Below are 19,626 nucleotides of genomic sequence, written 5' to 3'. Positions count from 1 at the left end.
CATCTTTCCCAGAACTTTGACTATCTAGAGCTTGCACTGTATAATCAAGTGACAGAAAAGAAAGAATATTAAGATCTACTGTATATTATTGAGCCAAGTTATTAACATAAATGATATGGCATGGGAGATGAGAATGAATGATATCACTGTTACTTGGAAACAGCATGCCAGATGCAATATCATCTTGGAAGTCAGAGCCACACACAAAAAGAAAATTCATTCACAATGATGAATGGATGATGGAGTGTTCATGCAGGTGTCAAAAAGTAACTGGTTTCTTCTTTTTGCTATCACCAAGGTTATCCATAGTGACAGAATATTTTTATGACACTTTTGGAGACACCATTTGATCTCTTCTTCCTAATTTTACAGGGGAAAATAATTGCAGCTGGTTTGAATGTAGGGTATATAAAGATTAACTACTGCATGCCCAACTCTGAGGTTCATTTGTCTTCTTTAGTCACTTAGAAAAGTAGAATGAATAATTAAGCAGGTTGGAGTCTAGCAAAATAATTGCCCTTTTGCAAAAGCCCAAAACAGACAATTTGGCAAGGAGTTTAAATGCATGTTATACATTGCAAAAAGTAAGCAAAGGTGCTTACCAGTTACAGCTGTTATTTTATTAGTGAATCTGCAACAACATGGGACATAACAAATAACATGAAACATGCTTAATGAAGAGAAGGAATATGTGCTATGCAGCAAAGTAAACTCCTTGAAGGAAAAAAAAAAAAAAGAAATCGGCTTTACCTTCTGCAGTCACTGTAAGCGTAGCTGTACAAGTTGCTTCACCAGCACTATTTCTTGCCTTACAAGTGTACTGCCCCACATGCTCTAAGTAAGCATCAACTATCAGCATTAAAGCCATGCCTGTTGACTCGTCAAAATGGAAAACTATGTCTTTGTTTGGAAGAATTAGCTGCTGATTATGAAACCACTGGATTTCTGGGTGGGGCATGCCAGAGACCCTCGCATGAAATCTGACTGTCTCCCCGCTGCACACCCGGCAGCTGGAAATTGGCTGGATGAAGATGGGTTTTTGGCCAAGGGACTCCTTCTTAAATGAGACTGATGAAGGGACATGCCATTGAGTGGTTGATGTTACTTCTTCACCTTTTCTAAATCCTGAAAAGAAGCATGTCAACTTTTAATGTGTTGCCCTGAACTAAAATGGATGCTTTGCTTTCCCTTTGATGACTTGCTCAATGTGACCCAATTAACCTATTAAAAATAGTAGAATACATATTCCTTCTTTTTATTTCAATTGTAGGAGTCTTTCCATTTATTAGAAAGTTGATAATGAGCAATAGCCCAAATGTGATGCTTCAGAGTTGCATATTGCCTGAAATTACAGTGCTAATGATTTGGAAGACCAGTCATTTCCATGTTTCATCTGAGCAAACTGAGATATAAACAGACTAATTGACTCCAACACAAAATCCAGGAAGGCAGTAATGGAGCACAGACTGGAGGAAATAAAATCCAGTGCTTAATTCCTTGCTCCAGTGGTTCCTTTGCCTAAAAACATCACTTTAAACTTGTTATTTTGAAGATAGCTGAAGAATTTTAGACAAAATTCTGACTTTATAGAATTTTAGATAAATTTCATATTAAAAATATTCAATATTTTGGAGGGTTTGTGAGTTCATTTATAAATAGACAGGAGAGTATTCTAAATTAAAACAAAAGTAGTGTTTTCATAGTAATATCTGGATTTATGTCTTCAAAAGACAGGCACATAAAGCAGATATTAATACAATGACAAAATCTAGATATGAAAAATTCATTGAGTACTTTCAAGAAAGAATAATAATGTTAATTCACTATAATCACAATTTCCATTATTATAATTATCATCATCATTGGTGAGCAAAATTGTCTTTTCTTGCCCAAACAAAATAATTTTATTTTCTCCATCTTCTGATACATCTAGTCAAGGAGCATCATAGCAGTACAATGCTGAAATGATCATCACAGCCAATAGAATATTATATAAGACATTCTGGATGGGACGGGAAAGTGAAAAATAAATGTTTGTGCAGGTTGTTGTCATATGATAAAATTAGTGGAATTAGATATCAACAGATGACCAGTGATGGCTTGTAGTAAGGTTATTTTCTTTAAAGGATTAGATTCTAAATGGAAATAATTTTTTGGAGGTTAATAATACTGTACCTTCCAGTCTCAAACTTGCTGTACTTGACACTTGGCCTACAGCATTACTAGCGACAAATGTATAAATTCCTTCATCCTCTGGATAAGCTTCTGCAATTTCCAGCTGATATGTGTCTTCAAATTGAGTCATTTTAAAGAAGCGAGAAGGCTTGATTGCCTTATCTTTGCTGTACCAAGTAATCTTCAGATCTGTAAAATTAAAAAAAAATTTGAAGTATAAGGAAAAAACTAGTGAATACACTTTATCTGAAATTATATTATTTTACAGTGGCTACATTGTAGTTTATTTAAATTACATGATTTTCAATTTATTAATTCATTCATATATTTGACCAATATTTAACTCAGCATCTACTATGTATCAAGAAGTGTGTTGAAGGAACAAAGAAAAGCAAAAAGATAGCTTCTGCTTTTAAGGAGCTAATTATATTTGTCAAGAGATGTTGACATGCTATAGGAAAATGTGTATATTTATTATCTCTGTACCATAGTAGACAGGATCATGAAAATCCTTGGCTACCTGTTGCCTGTGTAGAAAGAGTTCCTCTGTAAGTTTCCTATACCTATGAAATAAAAAGGCTGTCCCTGGATATTATAACCAAAGGTCAAGTTCATATCATACAAATATATTGGTAGGTTGATCTATTTTCTTAGTAAATTAACAATCACCCTGTGCCTCTCTATATTTTTCTGTTTTTTTTTTGAAAGAAAGCTTGTGAAGATGGTTAGTTGGTTCCCTGATTGGTCACATAGACTCTATCAGGTTTCATCTTTGCATATTATGTACCAAGAGTACATGCTTAGTAAATATTTATTGGATTTAATCAGCCGTTTTTGTGTGTGTGTGTGTGTGTGTGTGTGAAAATTGAGACCCCAGAACAATAGCCACTAGAAAAACAAGAAAGCCACAAAAATGAAGCTAATTGGATGAGCTTAGTAAGTAGCATAAATGCTTTCCCTAGTATGGTATCCTAACTCTCTATAAATCTCACCCTTCCTAGCCATTCTGTGCAAAAACATTTGTATAAGAAAACTAGAAGGACAAATTCTGAACTGTCTATTTATGGAATATAACATTAATGAAAAGCTCAATTGAATTTTGGACTCATTAAACAATTCTCTGGTCTTCTAACTGACTTTGTACTATGTTATAGAAATGCTTAAGTAAAAATTTTTTTAAATGTCTTCATGTTCTGTGATAGGTATACATTCATAGAGGAAAGGGAAGGGTAGGGAAAAAAGCTAATTCTCCACTGTTTACAGACTTCCAAGATTATGTATATAGGATTACTATTTAGTACTCAGGTAAACATCCTCCTCTTTTAATAATCACCACTGATAGGATGAGTCATTTTTTCCCAAGATGGTGGCAGAATTGCATGGAGACATTTACTGCTTTTCCTTACTCTATTTAATGATGGATCACTAGCATATGGATAATGCCCCCTGATAGACTACCCTCAGTCACTGTGAGATATGGATAGTCAATGGCCTTAGATATGATTTTTTCTCTTTATGAACAAACCCCAATATCTCTAGATCACTGTCTCTCTCTAATTCTTTTTTTTTACACTGTCCACTTGCTACTATATATCTTATTGTAATCCTTATTTTCTTTGTCTGCAAGATTAATTCTGAGGACAATATAGCATTGGATGTAGAGGAGATATGTGACAGCTGCCATAATTATGAGAAAGCAAACTTAAAGTTCTCTTTAAACTATAAAGCAACAAATAATGTTAGGGATAACTACTGTTACCATTACTCATTATTATTGTGCTGAGTGTTTTCTTACTGTCCAAAACTAAGGAGGTTGAACTATCTCTCCTCCAAATATAGCTGATTTTCCTTCTCTCTGACTACTTACCCTGGTTGCTCAGCCTGGAATTTCCTTCCTTTCTCACCTTCTTTTACAATTTACTTTTCAAAACCCAATTCAAATGGTTACAATAGAATGAATGGCTTATGGAATGAAAATTGGGTTTTGTTTTATGTAGGTACCATAGAAATAATTATTATGGGCAATTAGGAAACTATTTGTTATCAAACATAATAATGCTTTAAATTTCCTTTACACACTGCACTTTTTGCAAAATTCTTCCAAAGGATACATATTGTGTTTGGACGAAACTAATGGACCTTTTCAAAGTTTTATTAGACCTTTTAGTTGAAAAGCCTGTAGTTTTAGAATATTGTCACTAGGTGGCACCAAAGACCACGCAGAATCAATTTCAGCTCCTGATCTTTTTTCCAATCTGTTAGTATTTTGACAGTTATCAAGCACAAATATCCCCTTTATATCCCATAAAGTATTTGATCTAATGAAATTTCAAATGTTTAGTAATTCCAAATGACTTCTGCTTTTCCTAATAGACATAAAAACACTATTGCTGTTGCAATTAGTTGCTAGTGATTCGTACTTAGAAGTTAGTACCTATCTTGTATTAGTATTTCCAATTTATCCTTTAAATATCCTATTTTTATGTAGTTTTTTGCATTTTTGTTTTCTCCATTAAACTGTGAGCTCCTTAAAAGCAGAAGCATTTGTGTGTGGGGAGGGGTGAATGACTAGGTGTTGGCTTTTCTTTGTTATCTGTAGATGCTTAATTAATGCTTGTTAATTAGCGGAGGCATAATGAACATGTATAACCTTTCTGACTATTGAAATAAGACTTTAGAGTAAATTTTAAATTTTTTTATGCAAAAAGTAAGTATGTTCATACTGAAATATAAATACCTTAGATATAGATATTTGAACAGTTTGAAATAACTTCAAGGCTGCTTAAACATTTAAAATGCTCACAAGATTTAAAATATACTTTATTGATTATGCATTTTTCTATTTCTTTTGCCCCTCCAAATTGCATGTGTCATTTTGCCAAAACTGATCTTTAATTTTGCTTTGTTTTGTTTTTTTACCATCTCAAAGACAAAATCAAAATAAAGCATGTGTATAGTAACTATAGAATTAGAGCAACTAAGGGAACCTTATACACTTCACCTAGTAGAAGCCCAATCACACTTTTCTAGAAGAGGATAATGAGACCCAGAATTGTGAAGTGGCTTGCCTAAGATAGTGCATATTTTCAATTTTCATTAAATTTTTTTCAAAAGAAATTTCAATAAAAAGAAAACCCTTTGGATAATTCTTAAGTTCAAGTTTTAAAATTATTTTTGTTATCATTATAAAAATGCATCACTAAGCTAATTATAGGTAGTAAAGTTTTAAGTATTAGCTGTCTTACTAATTCTTTGACAACAAGGATTATCCTCCTTGGGGATAATAATAGAATTAATCTATATCATAAAATTGTTGTGAGAATCAAATAATAAGTGTTTTTATTGTAAACTTATACATAGAGGTACAAAATGCAAGTTATTATTTTTATTATTATTATCATTAATCACAGACAAAATTATAACTAACAACAGTTGTCAGATCTGTTTATAGCTTTGGTCTGCTGATACATTTGCAATTGTACATATTTTAAAAATTAATTTTATTTTAAATTTATGGAAATAAAACAAGCATTTCCATAGCATGTTATAAAAGAAAAATGATTGACCATGAAACTGCAAATCCACTATATACAATTTGCTATTACATTTAAATATATAATGAAGTTAACATGTAAATTTCTCTCCCCTTTTTTTTCCTTCTTTCCCCCAACTCCAAGTGACAACAGGCTTAAAAAAATAAAACAAGCTATCAGCAAAACAAATGTCAAACTGTCTCTGATTTGTAATATGCACAATAAACTCAAGGGGAATCATCTAGATTTTGAGAATTCTGATATATACATATTAAATGAATATCTTAGAGTCTGAATGTTCTCCTTTCTTGTCTTGTTTATAGTGTTTATCACACATCAGAAACAAGCTGACATTTGCTTTTACTAATAGATTGCTTATTCAAAGTGTTAACAGTTCAGTTGTTTTCCTCTTTAATGAAAGACTTAATGGTTTTTCCCAAGTGAGTTAATGTAGATGGATTATTCTACCCCCCTTATAATATATAGAAAGTTAAGAGACTATGTGCTATAGCAGACAAAATGCTGGACAGAGAACCAGAAAAATTTACTTTGAAAACAAAATGTTGACAATTTCTAGTTAAGTGACTATACAGTCATTCAGCCTGTCTGTGTCTCAACTTTCTAAGGCTTACTACACTAAATTGTAGAGTCTGTGACTTGTATAAGTAAAGATATTCACCCAAACTTTTAGTCCTTTGTGTATTTGTAACAAGAGATAGGTAGGAGAAAGATAATAGAATTCATTCCCTTTGGAGCAAAGTTGTCGATTCCCTTTTTTGTTGTTAGTTTCAATTATGTACAACTCTTTATGATCCCATTTGGATTTTTTGGGGCAAAGATATTGGAGTGGTTTGCCATTTCCTTCTTTAGTTCATTTTACAGATGAGGAAACTGAGGCAAGTAAGGCTAAGTGACTTGTCCAGGGTCACCTAGCTAATATATGCCTGAGGTCAAATTTGAACTCAGATCTTCCTGACTCCAAGACTGATGCTTTATTCACTATAGCACGCAGCTATCCCTGATCTTACTTAACTATGGATAAAGCTAGCAATGTCTTTGAATGGCTCTTAAATGTTTTTCATTTTTAGCAAGGCCATTATTCCCATTTGGTCCATATGATATACACATTTAAGTCCCTAAAATAGAAAGGTTTTTTTTTTTTTTTAACTCAGACAGGAGATTCTCTTTAAATTTAAACTATACAAAATAAATGTAAATAAAAGAAAAAAGTTGACCTAGAACAGTAGGGTTTTTTAAAAATTCAATTGGATTCTGCTTGCCATTATTTTTATTTATTTATTTTTAAAATGAACAGTAGCTCTTAACTCACAGTCTACAGTTTTCTTCCCAGGAATAAATTTTAAGGGGTCCATGAATTTGTGTATTTTGATAATATTATTTTAATATAATTGGCTTTCTTTGTAATCTTATGTATTTTACTTCATGCATTTAAAAACCTTAATCTGAGATCAGTCTATAAGGCTTTGCCGGATTGTCAAATATATCCATGACATATAAAAAAGGATAACTCCAGTTTGAAACATTTTTGTCCCAAATTTGGAAAGGAAAACTAAACTAACAACTTCTTTGGGTTTAAACATCAGAGAATATGAATAAAGAATGAACAATAAATTTATTTTAACTAAACATACCTGTGCCAGACACTCGGCACTGAAAGCGAGCTGGCCTTCCTTCAGAAGTTACAGTGTCCCTAAGTGGGGTGATGATGGCAGGAGGATACACAGGCATTTCCTGATCAGGAGATATAACTTCTGGAACTAAAGAGAGAAACCCCCAAAAGTTATGATGGTGAGATGATCTGTTAACTGGCCAGAACCTATAAACATATTCTGTTTCACTCAAGGTATCCTTCAGAGGAGTTGATTACACAAATGAATTTTGGCAAACTGAACCATAGTTTTTAAATTACTTAATGAAACTCAAAATAAGAATTCATTTGTATTGTCCCAGGGGCAAAAGGTAAGATGTGTCATACCTTCCACTGTCAGAGAAGCAGAAGTAGTAGCAATTCCATAGTCATTCTTGGCTTCACAAGTGTAAATGGCGGCATCTTCTGGGAAAGCCTCAATCAATAAGAGAGTGTATTCTTGCCCATCGTGAAGAAATTTGCACTTGAAACCAGAGGAGAGCAACTGTTCCTCTTTGTACCAGGAAATTTTGGGCTGAGGTCGGCCTGATATCACAGTGCAGAAACGGGCAGGTTTGCCAGATTGCACTGTGGTGGGCTGGAGTTCCTGTAAAACTTGGGGTGGCTCTGGAGCTGTAAGGAAATCAATGAAAAAAATGAGGGCTTAGGGACAAGACAAACATGCCCAAGGCAATGAATAAAATGGTATAGCAACTAAAACTAGTGCAGTAAATAGACCTAAAGTCAGGAAGACTTGGTTTTAGGCACTGATTATCTGTGTGACCTAAGCAAGTCACTTAACTGCCATCCTCCTCAATTTGTCCAACTGTAAAATGAGAATCCCCATCTCCCAGGGATATGAAGATCAAGTGAGATAACATATGAAAGCATGTCTGACACATTGTAGATGCTTAATAAATTGTTTGCTCCTCACCACCACTCCAAATTCAAATTCTCCTTCAGAAACTTATTATCCTGGAAAATTATTTAACCTTTGACAACTTCCATTTCCTTATCTGTAAAACTGGGAAAAGGTAGCATCTATGCAATAGTTATAAAAAGAGCAAATGAGATGACATATGTTATAAAAGCTGTTATAAAATACAAGCACTGTGAGCATCTGAGTGACCTATAGCAGTAGCATTTTTAGACCTTCACTGTAAATACTATGTATTCTCATTAAATACCCAATGACACATCTACATCTTATAGGTCACATTAAAGGTCTTTCTAGATTTCCCTTGTTTTCAGAACTTTGTCCTATTTGCTGTGGCAGGAAGGAAGGAATAAATTTTGATATTTGGAGTGGAGCTTTAGAGAATTCAAACACAGTTCTCTAGATCCCAGACCCAATAGAATGTAAAATCCTGGCATGCAGGACCTTTTTCATTTGATTTTTGCTCTCTATTCCAAAAGTTTGGCAGATTGCTTAGAATATGGGAGGAGATGGTTGATAAATATTGATTGATTGATTTACATTATACCTTAGTGTTTTTCTTATGGGAATAATTGTACAAGAATAAAGAAGGAAAGGAATTTTGGGATCATTTAGTCTAATCCCATTAATTTATAAATGGGAAAATCTCAGGTTCAGGGAAGAGATACATCTATACATCCTGTATACATCTAGAGGACTAGTGATAAAATGGGCATATGAATCCAAGCTTCCTGACTTACAGTCTAGTATTCCTTCTACTTGATTGCACCAAAAAGTAGGCTTGAAAAGAGCACTCATATATATTGTGCTTAGTTAGCATGGTACTTGGCATACATTAGGCATTCAATGAATTCTTGCTGATTTGACTTGACTTAGATATCAAACTCTGAGTACATTGGAAACTGATCATTTCACTCATATTCTAGGCCCTTCTAAAGAAGTTTGTTTAATATGATGTAGCCTGAAATGAAACAAGGATATTGTTTAGGAGGATTTTTTTTTCCATCCCTTATTTAGTGGCATAGTGGATAAGAGCAGTGGATGTACAATTGCGAAGATATGAGTTCAAATACCCCCTTAAACATTTGTGAGCTATGTGATTTAATTGTCTTGGTTTCCTCACCAGTAAAGTGAGGAAATAGTAACATCTACTCAATAGTGTTGGGGTGACGAAAAGTGAAAAATTTTAAGTAAAAGCACTCTGATGTGCTATATAAATGTCAGCAATTATTATTATTTTTTCTGTCTTATTCTGAGGCTAGTCAGCTTCAAAACAGGTCAATTCCAGGGCTTGATTTCTTTTTTGTGTTGATTATTTAGATTTTATGTAAAAACACATTGTAGGATTCTGGCTTTTAATCCACTTTATTATTTTTATGGGAGAGTTCATTCCATTCACATTCACAGTAATGATTATTAACTCTGAACTTTTCTCCATCTTATTTCCCCTTGTTTACATGATTATCTAGACTTCATGATGGAGAAAATGTAAATAAAGCTGATTAAACTTTAAAACATTTTAAAGTGCAAATTTTCTTCTTACTGTAAATGAGGTTAGTAAGCTAATTATTAAATGCTTAAGAGCACATCACTTATGGGCTGCTCAGATGTTCATTGTGATAATATAAATTTCTGGGATGCTGGTCTTTTCACTTTTCAGTGATTAATACTAAAGTCAATATAATATATATGGAGATCCTTATGGAGTGTTGTCAGTACTTCAGGCTGACTAAAATGTATCCAACTAGGGCTGGTACTGATTCTTTACTTTCTATCTGCCCTATAGCTTAACATCAATAAAATTCAAGGAAAGTATGATGGCATATATACATAAACACTTTGGATTGTTTTGAAAAAAGGAAGAAATAGGGAAATATATATTTGCAGTGCACAAATAACAACAACACTGAATTAGAACTCCCCCCAAATGCTTAAAAATAGTACAATTTCAGTAGTTAAGACTAGATCAGAAAAGATGCTGTGGATTCTATCCATACCATTGACGTAGAGAGTTACAGAACTCCTATTTCTTCCTGCCACAAAAGTGTATTCTCCAGCATCACTTTGTCTGGTCTCACTAATAAACATCCGATGGATTCGTCTTTCCACTACATATTGGTGTCTTTCTTGAATCTGAAAGTTGATTTCAATGCCATCCTTGTACCAGTGGGCATCAACATCATCTTCATTGACTTCAAACTCAACAACAGCACATTGCTTCTCAATGACCTGTGATCAGGACAAATGATAGAAAAATCAAGGATCCTGTTTCCATTCAATTTGCCTCTTTCTGAATTCACATTGTTAAAGAGTATGTGGCATTTACCACTGGTCAAGTTATAAATCATCCTCGTTGCTTGCCTTATTGGATGGATGATTGGGCATCTATACTAAATATAAATCAGAATGAAGCTTTGTTTTTGGGAGATGATATCATTATCATTAAGAGACTAATTTGCTCCCTGATTGAAGAAAGAAAAGTTGAACCCATTAGACTAATTTGTTTTCTTTATAATAAAACTTATAAGATCCAAGTGTTCAAAGGTGGCTTAGTGGAAAGATTGCTGGATGGGGAGCTGCAGTTGAGTACTGTAGGGTGGGCCACTTATTAGTGTGATGATTCAGGCCAGATGTCCTATCTAAGATTCAAGTTACTCATGTATAACATGAATGTTTCAAATGTTGGCGTTATCATCAGGAAATCCTATTGTTCTAGGAAAGCACAGCTATGACCAAGCCTTCTATCTTTTAAAATATCTTTTTCATAATTAGGATATCATGTAGGAGGACTAGCATTTATTTAAAAAAAAACTTTGCAAAGATAGCAGAGAACAAAGGAGAAAAATACAATGAAAGTAAAAGGAGATAGGACTAGTTTGAGACCCAGCTCTAATAGGAAGTTTTCAAAATGTCAAAACTCCTCTTTCCTTAATTACCTGTGAGCAAAAAGAGAGCCTCCAAGGAAAAGTCACCTTGTCTTATATGACAGACTAACTACCATGTGATCCTATTGGTTGCTTTAAAAACAGAATTCAAGTGAGTCTTTACTTTTCTCCCACTGGGTATAAAGTGGTCATTTACAAAGCAATGAAGCTTCTCCAACTGTTTCATTACAGAATTTAACCAGTTGCTGTGGACACCTCAATCCTTTAGATGAATGAACACTATGTCTAGTGTTAACACTAGACTAACTAGTGTTAGTGCAAGAGTTTAATACAATAGGGATTAGCTAATTATATTCCTCACAAGATTCTAGTGAAAGTAAAAAATATTGTTTTTTCCTTCTGTTCACATAACAGACAACTATTAATAGCTGATGGTTTTCACTTGCTCATGTTTAATGTCTATAGATCCTTTTAGCAAGTAAAGGCTTTCTGAGCATTCTAAAAATGAAGCAACCAGAGATTTTATATTATGTACATGTACTGAATATTCATGCAGTAGTACCTGGACCTCCTTGCGAATGCTACGAATGCGAACATCTCGTCCTTCAACAAAGAGGTTAGCGGTGGACATGTTGCCTCCAGCTACAACAGTGTACTGTCCAGCATCAGACATGCGTGTGGAAGGAATGAGAAGGCGATGAACATATTTCTCCTTCTGTATCTTCATTCTGAAAAATGAAATAAAAAATTGTGTGTGAATATGTAGCAATATAAAGATATTTGGAAATTTTAAGGATCATGAGCTTTTGAAGAAACCTCAGAGACTATATAGTCCCTTCCTTAAACCCAATATGGGTCTTGAAATTGAATATGGAGGTTGCAAAATTATGATTTATTATTAGTAAATATTGGTTTGTTATGCCTATTTTATATAGCTACATATTTGGAATCACATAAAAATTTCTTGGACCAAAAAAAGGCTTGCAAGTGAAAAAGTTTAAGAAGCCCTTCCATGTTCCTCATTTTATAAGCAAGGAATTTTTATAACCAGAAGTTAAATCAGCTGGCCAAAGTCATAAAGATATAAGTACTAAACTTAGGCTATAATATTTGTACCATCTTCTAGGGTAGTTTTGAGGCTCAAATGAGTTTTTCACTCTATATTCTTAGCACTAAGCACAGCATTTATATTTATAGCATTTAATAATATTTACAAAATTGAGCTGAATTGTATAAGGCTTATAAATTATAAAGCATTAATATGAATATTATTATTTTAAAAATCAGAATTATAGATTATGTTAAGATTAGCAATATAGAACTGAAAGGGTCTTTTGAGCCAATCTCTGTATTTTACTGGGGAGGAAACTGAGGCCCAGAGAGACTAGGGGACTTGCTAAAGATTAGTAAGAAGAAGAGCTAGAATATAAATCCTGGTTGTTTTACTCTAAATCCAATGTTCTTTTCATAATACCATTAGAGGAAAGAAAAAAAGGGAGGGAGAAAGGAAAGGAGGAAAGGAAGAAGAGAAGAAGGGGAGAGGAGGGAGGGGGAAAGAAGAGAGGAAAGGAAGGAGGGAGAAAGGAAACAAAGAAGAAAGAAAGGAGGAAGGAGGGAGAAAGAGATAGAGAAAGGAAGGAAAGGAAGGAGGGAGAAAGAAAGGAAGGAAAGAAGCTAAGAAAGGAGGGAGAGAAGGATGAGAGAGAAAAAGGAAGAAAGAAAAAACAGGCATTATTAAGGAAGGGAGAGAGGGAGGGAGTGAAGAAGGAAGGAAGAAAGAAAGGAAGGAAACATTTATTAAGTGGTGACTATGTCCTAAGCACTTGCCACATATTATATCATTTGATTTCCATAAGATGGACTATTACTATCCCTAATATAAGTTGAGGAAACTGAGGCAGAGAGAGAATTAGTGACCAGTGTAACACAACTACTATGTATCTGAGTCTGGATATAAACTTGGGTCTTTCTGACTCCAGGCTTAGCATACTGACCATTGTGCCACGCTGCTTTATTGTTATTATTATTATCATCAATACTATTATCCTAATGATATGAAGTGACTTTGAATTGTGGAATATCATAGTCTCTGAGGGATCTAGTTTTTAGTTGATCCAAAAAGCAGTGGAAATAGCTCTGTTGAGTGTGAGTAGGGTGAAAATGTTACCAATGGTAACTTTTACTTGAAAAGGAGTGAAAACAATGACATGAAAAGTATGTCTGATCAACTGGATCAGAAAGCAAGAGTGAGCATTGACAGACTGAGAGCCTGGATGATAAGGTCAAAGATGAAGAGTTGAAAGGTATTTCAGAGATGACCTATTTCAACTTCCTCATTTTACAGATAAGGAAACTGATTTGAAGAGAGATTAAGTTATTTGCCCAAGGTCACACAGGTAGTAAACATCAGAAATAGGATATGAACACAGGTGTTTTAAGCACCATCCATTGAACAATACTGCCTCATATTTTTCACTATTGATAATCACAACATATTTAAAGAACAAAAAGAAAACCTCTAATATGTTGGGAAATACTCTGAATAATTTATGGCATTGGATGAGAAGGAGGGAAGGGAATGATCTGACTTGAGATAGCAGATCCATACAAATATAGGAAGAAAGAGTGTTAGTAATTATCAGGAGAAAGTTGTCCCATCCAAAGGATCACCTGTCAGCAATTTGCAGTTCTTGTCCATCTTTCATCCACTGTACAGTGATGTCAGGTTCAGAAATTTCACATTCAAACATGGCTCTTTTCTTCTCAAGAACCTTAATATCCTTAATATGTTTCCTAAATTCAATGTGACGAGCTGGGAAAACACCACAGAAATATGATTAAGCATTTTGTATAACATCTTGAAAGATGTGATAATGCTTTTCAAACATCCTAATTGTGAAAGATTACCTTCCACATAAAGGGTAGCTGTTGATGTGGCTTTTCCAGCCACAAAAGTGTACTCAGCAGCATCCCCAAAATGGACATTCCTGATGTTCAGAGAGTGTGTGAGTTTCTTGGTTCTCATCTGGCATCTGTCAGTTGATTTTATCTCTACTCCATTCTTTAACCATTTGTAAGTAATGCCTTCATAGTTCACAGTTACTTCAAAGGTAATGGTGTCCTTTTCTTCAGCATTGATGTCTTTCAACATGGATGTGATCAAGATTGCTAAAAAGGGGAGAAAATTCAGATAGGTTTTTTTGTTAGTATGTTCTTGGTTATTTTAGGAGACGAATGAAGGAAAATCTTCAGGGAAACATAGTATGATTGTCTTTTTAATCTAACTAAATTAAAACAACTTTACAGTGAGATTTTAGAATGTGTGTGGTATTTGACAAACATGGAATTCAATATAGTATCAAGCTGACAAGAGTTATCATTTTTGGTATGAGATGCAATGGAGTAGGTGCTCATTAAAGACTTGCTGACTGATTTGGATTGTAGAGCAAATAGGAAATAGAAAATATAAACTATGATTTTTGAGTGCAGGGACTGTTTTCATTTTTTAAAAATCTCTACAAAATCTATTAAAGTATAGAACAATGTTCTTGTTTAACCTGGGATCTGTAAACTTGATTTTTAAAAATATTTTGACAAGTGTTTACTTATAATCCTATGAATTTTATTTTATACATTTAAAATATTTTCTAAAAAGGAGTCCATAAGCCTCATCATATTTTCAAATGGAGCTATAACATAAGAGAATTTATAATTGGTTTAGGGTTCATCATAAATGCTTGGTATGTTGAACTGAGGAGCCTTTGAGGTGGGGCTTTGGTGTTTTTCTTTCCTGGAAATTTGAGCTATGTGAAAGTAATGGAACTTCAGAAAATGATGAGCCAAATATACCTTTGCTCATTAAATTCCCAAGCAACTATAAAGGACAAGTGTCAAGAAAAGTTAGGGAACACTGAACACCCGATGATTTTTTATCTCCATTACTTTCTCTTGACTTACGTGTCACTTTCAGAGTGGCACTGACTTGATCATTTCCACAGACAAAAGTATATTCAGCAGAATCCTCAGTACTTGTGTTCATGATGATCAGCTGGTGGAGCTTTCCTTGCACAACTATCTTAAACTTCTCGCTCATTTCAATCTCCACACCATTCTTCAACCACATGGAAGGGACGTTGAAATGGGATACCTCACACTCAAAAGAGGCTGTTTTGGTTTCAGGCACCTGGATGTTTTTCATGGTCTTTGTAATGTGTAAAGCTATGAAAAGGCAGAGAATGACATAGTTATTGAAAAGAAAAACTGGATCAAAACAAAGTAAAGCAAAGGGCTTACCAGAGGAAAGTGAAAGGAACAAAACACTTACTCTCCACAAAGAGTTTAGCTTTGCACTCAAGTTGTCCAACCACAGCTGTATATTCTCCAGCATCAGAGGGGGCAATATTCTGCAGCATCAATTTGTGAACCTTTCGCTCAGAAACAAGCCTGTGTTTGTCACTTGGTTTAATCTCCACATTCTTATGGAACCATTTGACAGGAACTGTGTCGTGGGAAACACTCACTTCAAAAGCAACAGTGGCATTTTCCAAAGCGGTCACATCCTTTGGTTTTTTGATGATCTTGACAGCTAAGAAACAAAGTTCAAAACAATTCAGTGGTGGACTTGGCTTAATGAGATACAATCCATGAATCAGTTTATAAAGTGTTTCCATGCTGACTTACTTTCCACATGAAGTCTGGCACTGGCTCCCAGCCTCCCAAGCTTAAAACCATAAACAGACTCATCGACAATAGCACAGTTTTTAATTTTTAGTGTATAAATGTTTCCTTTCACTGAGATTTCGTATTTGTCGTTTGACTGCAGCACAACACCATTTTTAATCCATTGAACTCCTTTCACATCAGGATGGGTCAGTTCAATGGTAAAAATAGCATCTTGTGTTTCCGTCACAGTTAAGTTCTTTAGTGTCTTCTTTATTTTGACAGCTGAAAGACAAAGGCATGAAAGTGATGTACCTCCTTGTGCAAAAGGCTTGAACTAAAATATTAGGAAATATGTTCTATTATGGGACCATACTGGTAAAAAAAAAAAACAGTGATTCAAACATCTTGAGATTATGCAATATCTGTCTTTCAAAAGGCTCCTAGATGTTATTTATGGAATTTTTGAGTTCCTTTGACCATATAAAGCCTTGAAGACAATAAGTACGTAATGTTTTACAATGTTTAAAAATTAAACTTTGTTATCTCTACCATTGTCAAAAACTGATTGGGAGGTGGCAAAAATAAGAGAAGGATTTATGAAATCATACTGATTTAATTAATACAAAAAGAACTAGTAAGTAGAATGTCAGGATGTCATCATATCACATATGTGATACTTCATCTTCCTGCTTCAATATCTCCCATATGGCACTTAAACTATTGCACAGGTGTACAAGACAGAGGGGAAAACCTCTGCAATGATTTTGCTATATCAGGAAAATAATTATACGTAAAGCAGACATGCCCCCCCTCAAAAGAATGTAATTAAATATTAAACTAATATTCATTCAAATATTTATTAAATACAGTTTTCAGAGCACTATAATTTGAACTGTGCAGAGGGAGGTGACACAAATTTTGGATAAGACATAGTACCTCCTATGATAGAGCTTACCAGTGAGAAAGGCACTAACATAATGCATGTTATTAAATAATTATATATAAAACAAAGCTTTGTGGAAAGTCCAAGTGGGAAAATTGTTCCCAACTCAGGGTATAAGGAAAAACATGGATTAGAAAAAACAATGCTTTTAAAGGCAAGAATCAAAATGACAAAACCACTGACCTTCAACTTTGAGTTTGGCAGATGTCTTAGAAGTGGCCACTTTATAAGTATATTCTGCAATATCATCTAATTTTGTAGCCACAATAATAAGCCTCCTTTTATGATGCTCAGCTTCACTTTTGATATTGTTACTCATTGTTAATGGTTTGCCATCTTTGAGCCATTCCCCTTCTGAATCTGGGTTGGCAACTTCACATTCAAACACAGCTTCCTGGGATTCAGCTACTGTTTGATCAGTGAGTGGCTTAGAAATAGCACCTCCTATGGAATGATATAAGTACAACTATAAATCTCCCTTGTTTTAAAATTTTTATTAAATTAATTAATAATTTTTTACTTTTAATCAATGAATTTGAATTTAATAAAATGTAACTTATATTAGTGAAATTACATTTTTATCTATTCATTTATATATATATATATGGAAGGTATACTACACAATCTAATAGGCACTGGGAAGATCAAAAAGTAAACAGCATATCTGTGCCTTCTATCAATCTGTAGTCTCACAAGGAGAAAAGACATGTACATAAAATTTAATACCAACTTAACTAGATAAGTATCAAATAAAAGTTACAAAGTTACAAATAATGTGAGAGGAGAGAAATGATTACTGGGTAAAGGTATTAGAGAAAGCTTAATGGGGGGAGATGATTTTGAAGCTGGGTCTTGAATGATGGTTGAAAGATCAAAAGTGCAACTTGGGGAAAGGGATAAGGAAAGGATATTTTGGGAAGATAGACCAATATGAAAGATGGAATAGTATGAGAAACATTTTAATACCTTAAAGCATGTTAAAATAAATTTTTATTATTATCTTTTGTTTTCATATCATCAACATTTCCCAATGATCCATTATAACAGTCTGGGAATCATTTTTTTAACAAAGAATAAGAGGGGAAAAAGAGTTCAGCAAAAAATCTGATGTATAAAAATGTAATATATATGCAGTGGTTTACACCCATAATTCCCTACCTCTGCAAAGATGCAGAGGGAGGTAAGAGTTGGCTTAAAAAAAATAAAGCTAAGAATTTCTAAGGAATGAATGATCCATTTGAGTTTATCATCCCTTATTTCCTCACTATGTAATAAAAAAAATTAACAGACAAATTGCTTAATCATACAAATTGTATATTTACAAAAATAAAGTCATAAAGAAAAGGAAAAAGGAAAATGAGAGAAAGAAAATTAGAAATAAAATGATACTCTACTAGGAAGTTAAACTGTAAGATTATTTTTCGTATGTTCAAGTTAAATCCCCTGCCCCCACAAAACAGTTTGTTAATTTGCTAACCTGCTACTGTAAGTTTTCCAGATGTCATATTTTCTCCTGCATAAAATGTATATTGTCCTTCATCATCTTTCATCATATTTAAGACTGTCAATTTATATATTTTTCCATGAGCTTCAATTTTGTATTTAGAACTAGATTTTATCTCTTTATCCTTAAAATTCCATAAGACATCAATTCCAGCGTGAGAAAGCTCTACCTCAAAGACAACATTTTGGGTCTCTGTGCAGGTCAGGTCTTGGAGACCTTTGATGATTTTGATTTCTGGAGATAAAAAGTATAATTTGCTTAGATATTACTGAATTAGGAAAGTAGATTTTAATTTACTTTGGATGAATGAAAGAGCTCTTACTTTCTACAGTGAGATTGCAACTAGTTTCAACTCTGCCAACCATCAACTTGTAAGGTCCTTCATCTGAAGCATGAGTTCGATTAAGCACTAGCCGTTGTTTAGTTCCTTTAATGACTGCTTGGACACGATCATCAGGTTTGATTTGTTCATCATTTAGATACCATTTAACAGAAGATACATCAGGAACAGAAACTTTGCATTCCAGGACAGCCTTTGTGCCCTCAATAACATTGACGTCTTTTAGAGGCGTTATTACATCCACACCTATAAAACCATAACAAAAGTAAATGAACAGCATGAAAGGATTAAAATTTTTTTTCCAGAGATCCTCAAAGCATGTGTTCACAGGAAATAGAAATGGTGAATATGCTTACTGTAAACAGAGACTCGTCCACTGGTTGAAAGTCCTAGCGCAGGAATGGTGAAGGAATAATGTCCAGCATCTTCTTTGGTCATGTCCTCAATGAGTAACATGTGTGATTGCTTATCTATCACAATGTGGATTCGATCATTGGGTTCCACTTCCTGGCCATCTTTCATCCAAACACCTTCCACATTTTCCAAAGAAACCTTAACTTCAAGCTGAACAATGTCACCTTCACAGACTTTTTGATCACTGAGTCCTTGGAGGATAGCTATTGGGCGGGCTGCGGATTATATCAAGGACAAAAAAGAAAATTACAATTATATCACTGATTCAAAATAAATGCCATTGCATCAGTTTGGAATTGATATGGAAAGACTTACGTTTCATCTTTAGATGGCAGCTGGTCTTTTTCCCATCTACAACAAAGCTATATTCGCCCTGGTCTTCCTTAGTTACATCCTTGACAGTGAGATTCTGACGACCACGGCGAGATGTAATAGTGTATTTTCCATTGGATTTGAGTTCTACATCACCATGATACCATTTGCCATCTACATTTTCAGGAGAAATGATGCATTCTAGCTCCCCTGAAAAAGACTCTGGCACTTCGATATCCTGAAGTTCTTTTACAAATTCAACAACTGCACCTG

The 19,626-nt window shown here is 34.1% G+C and overlaps 1 protein-coding gene across 1 annotated transcript in view; it reads right to left on the bottom strand.

Moving 5' to 3' along the window:
- Positions 1-19,626, bottom strand: part of TTN (titin) — a 322,989-nt gene that overhangs the window by 253,416 nt on the left and 49,947 nt on the right. The window contains 15 exon segments of the mRNA XM_051986127.1: positions 2,176-2,364; positions 7,361-7,486; positions 7,705-7,989; positions 10,291-10,522; positions 11,741-11,906; positions 13,849-13,990; positions 14,086-14,346; positions 15,136-15,396; positions 15,503-15,763; positions 15,859-16,122; positions 16,967-17,227; positions 18,261-18,521; positions 18,610-18,873; positions 18,984-19,256; positions 19,357-19,623. Of these exon segments, the coding sequence (XP_051842087.1) occupies positions 2,176-2,364; positions 7,361-7,486; positions 7,705-7,989; positions 10,291-10,522; positions 11,741-11,906; positions 13,849-13,990; positions 14,086-14,346; positions 15,136-15,396; positions 15,503-15,763; positions 15,859-16,122; positions 16,967-17,227; positions 18,261-18,521; positions 18,610-18,873; positions 18,984-19,256; positions 19,357-19,623 (3,513 nt within the window).

This window comes from Antechinus flavipes, chromosome 3 (assembly GCF_016432865.1).
Source record: "Antechinus flavipes isolate AdamAnt ecotype Samford, QLD, Australia chromosome 3, AdamAnt_v2, whole genome shotgun sequence".
In the NCBI taxonomy this organism is placed as follows: domain Eukaryota; kingdom Metazoa; phylum Chordata; class Mammalia; order Dasyuromorphia; family Dasyuridae; genus Antechinus; species Antechinus flavipes.
This window is presented reverse-complemented; position numbering and strand designations above follow the sequence as displayed.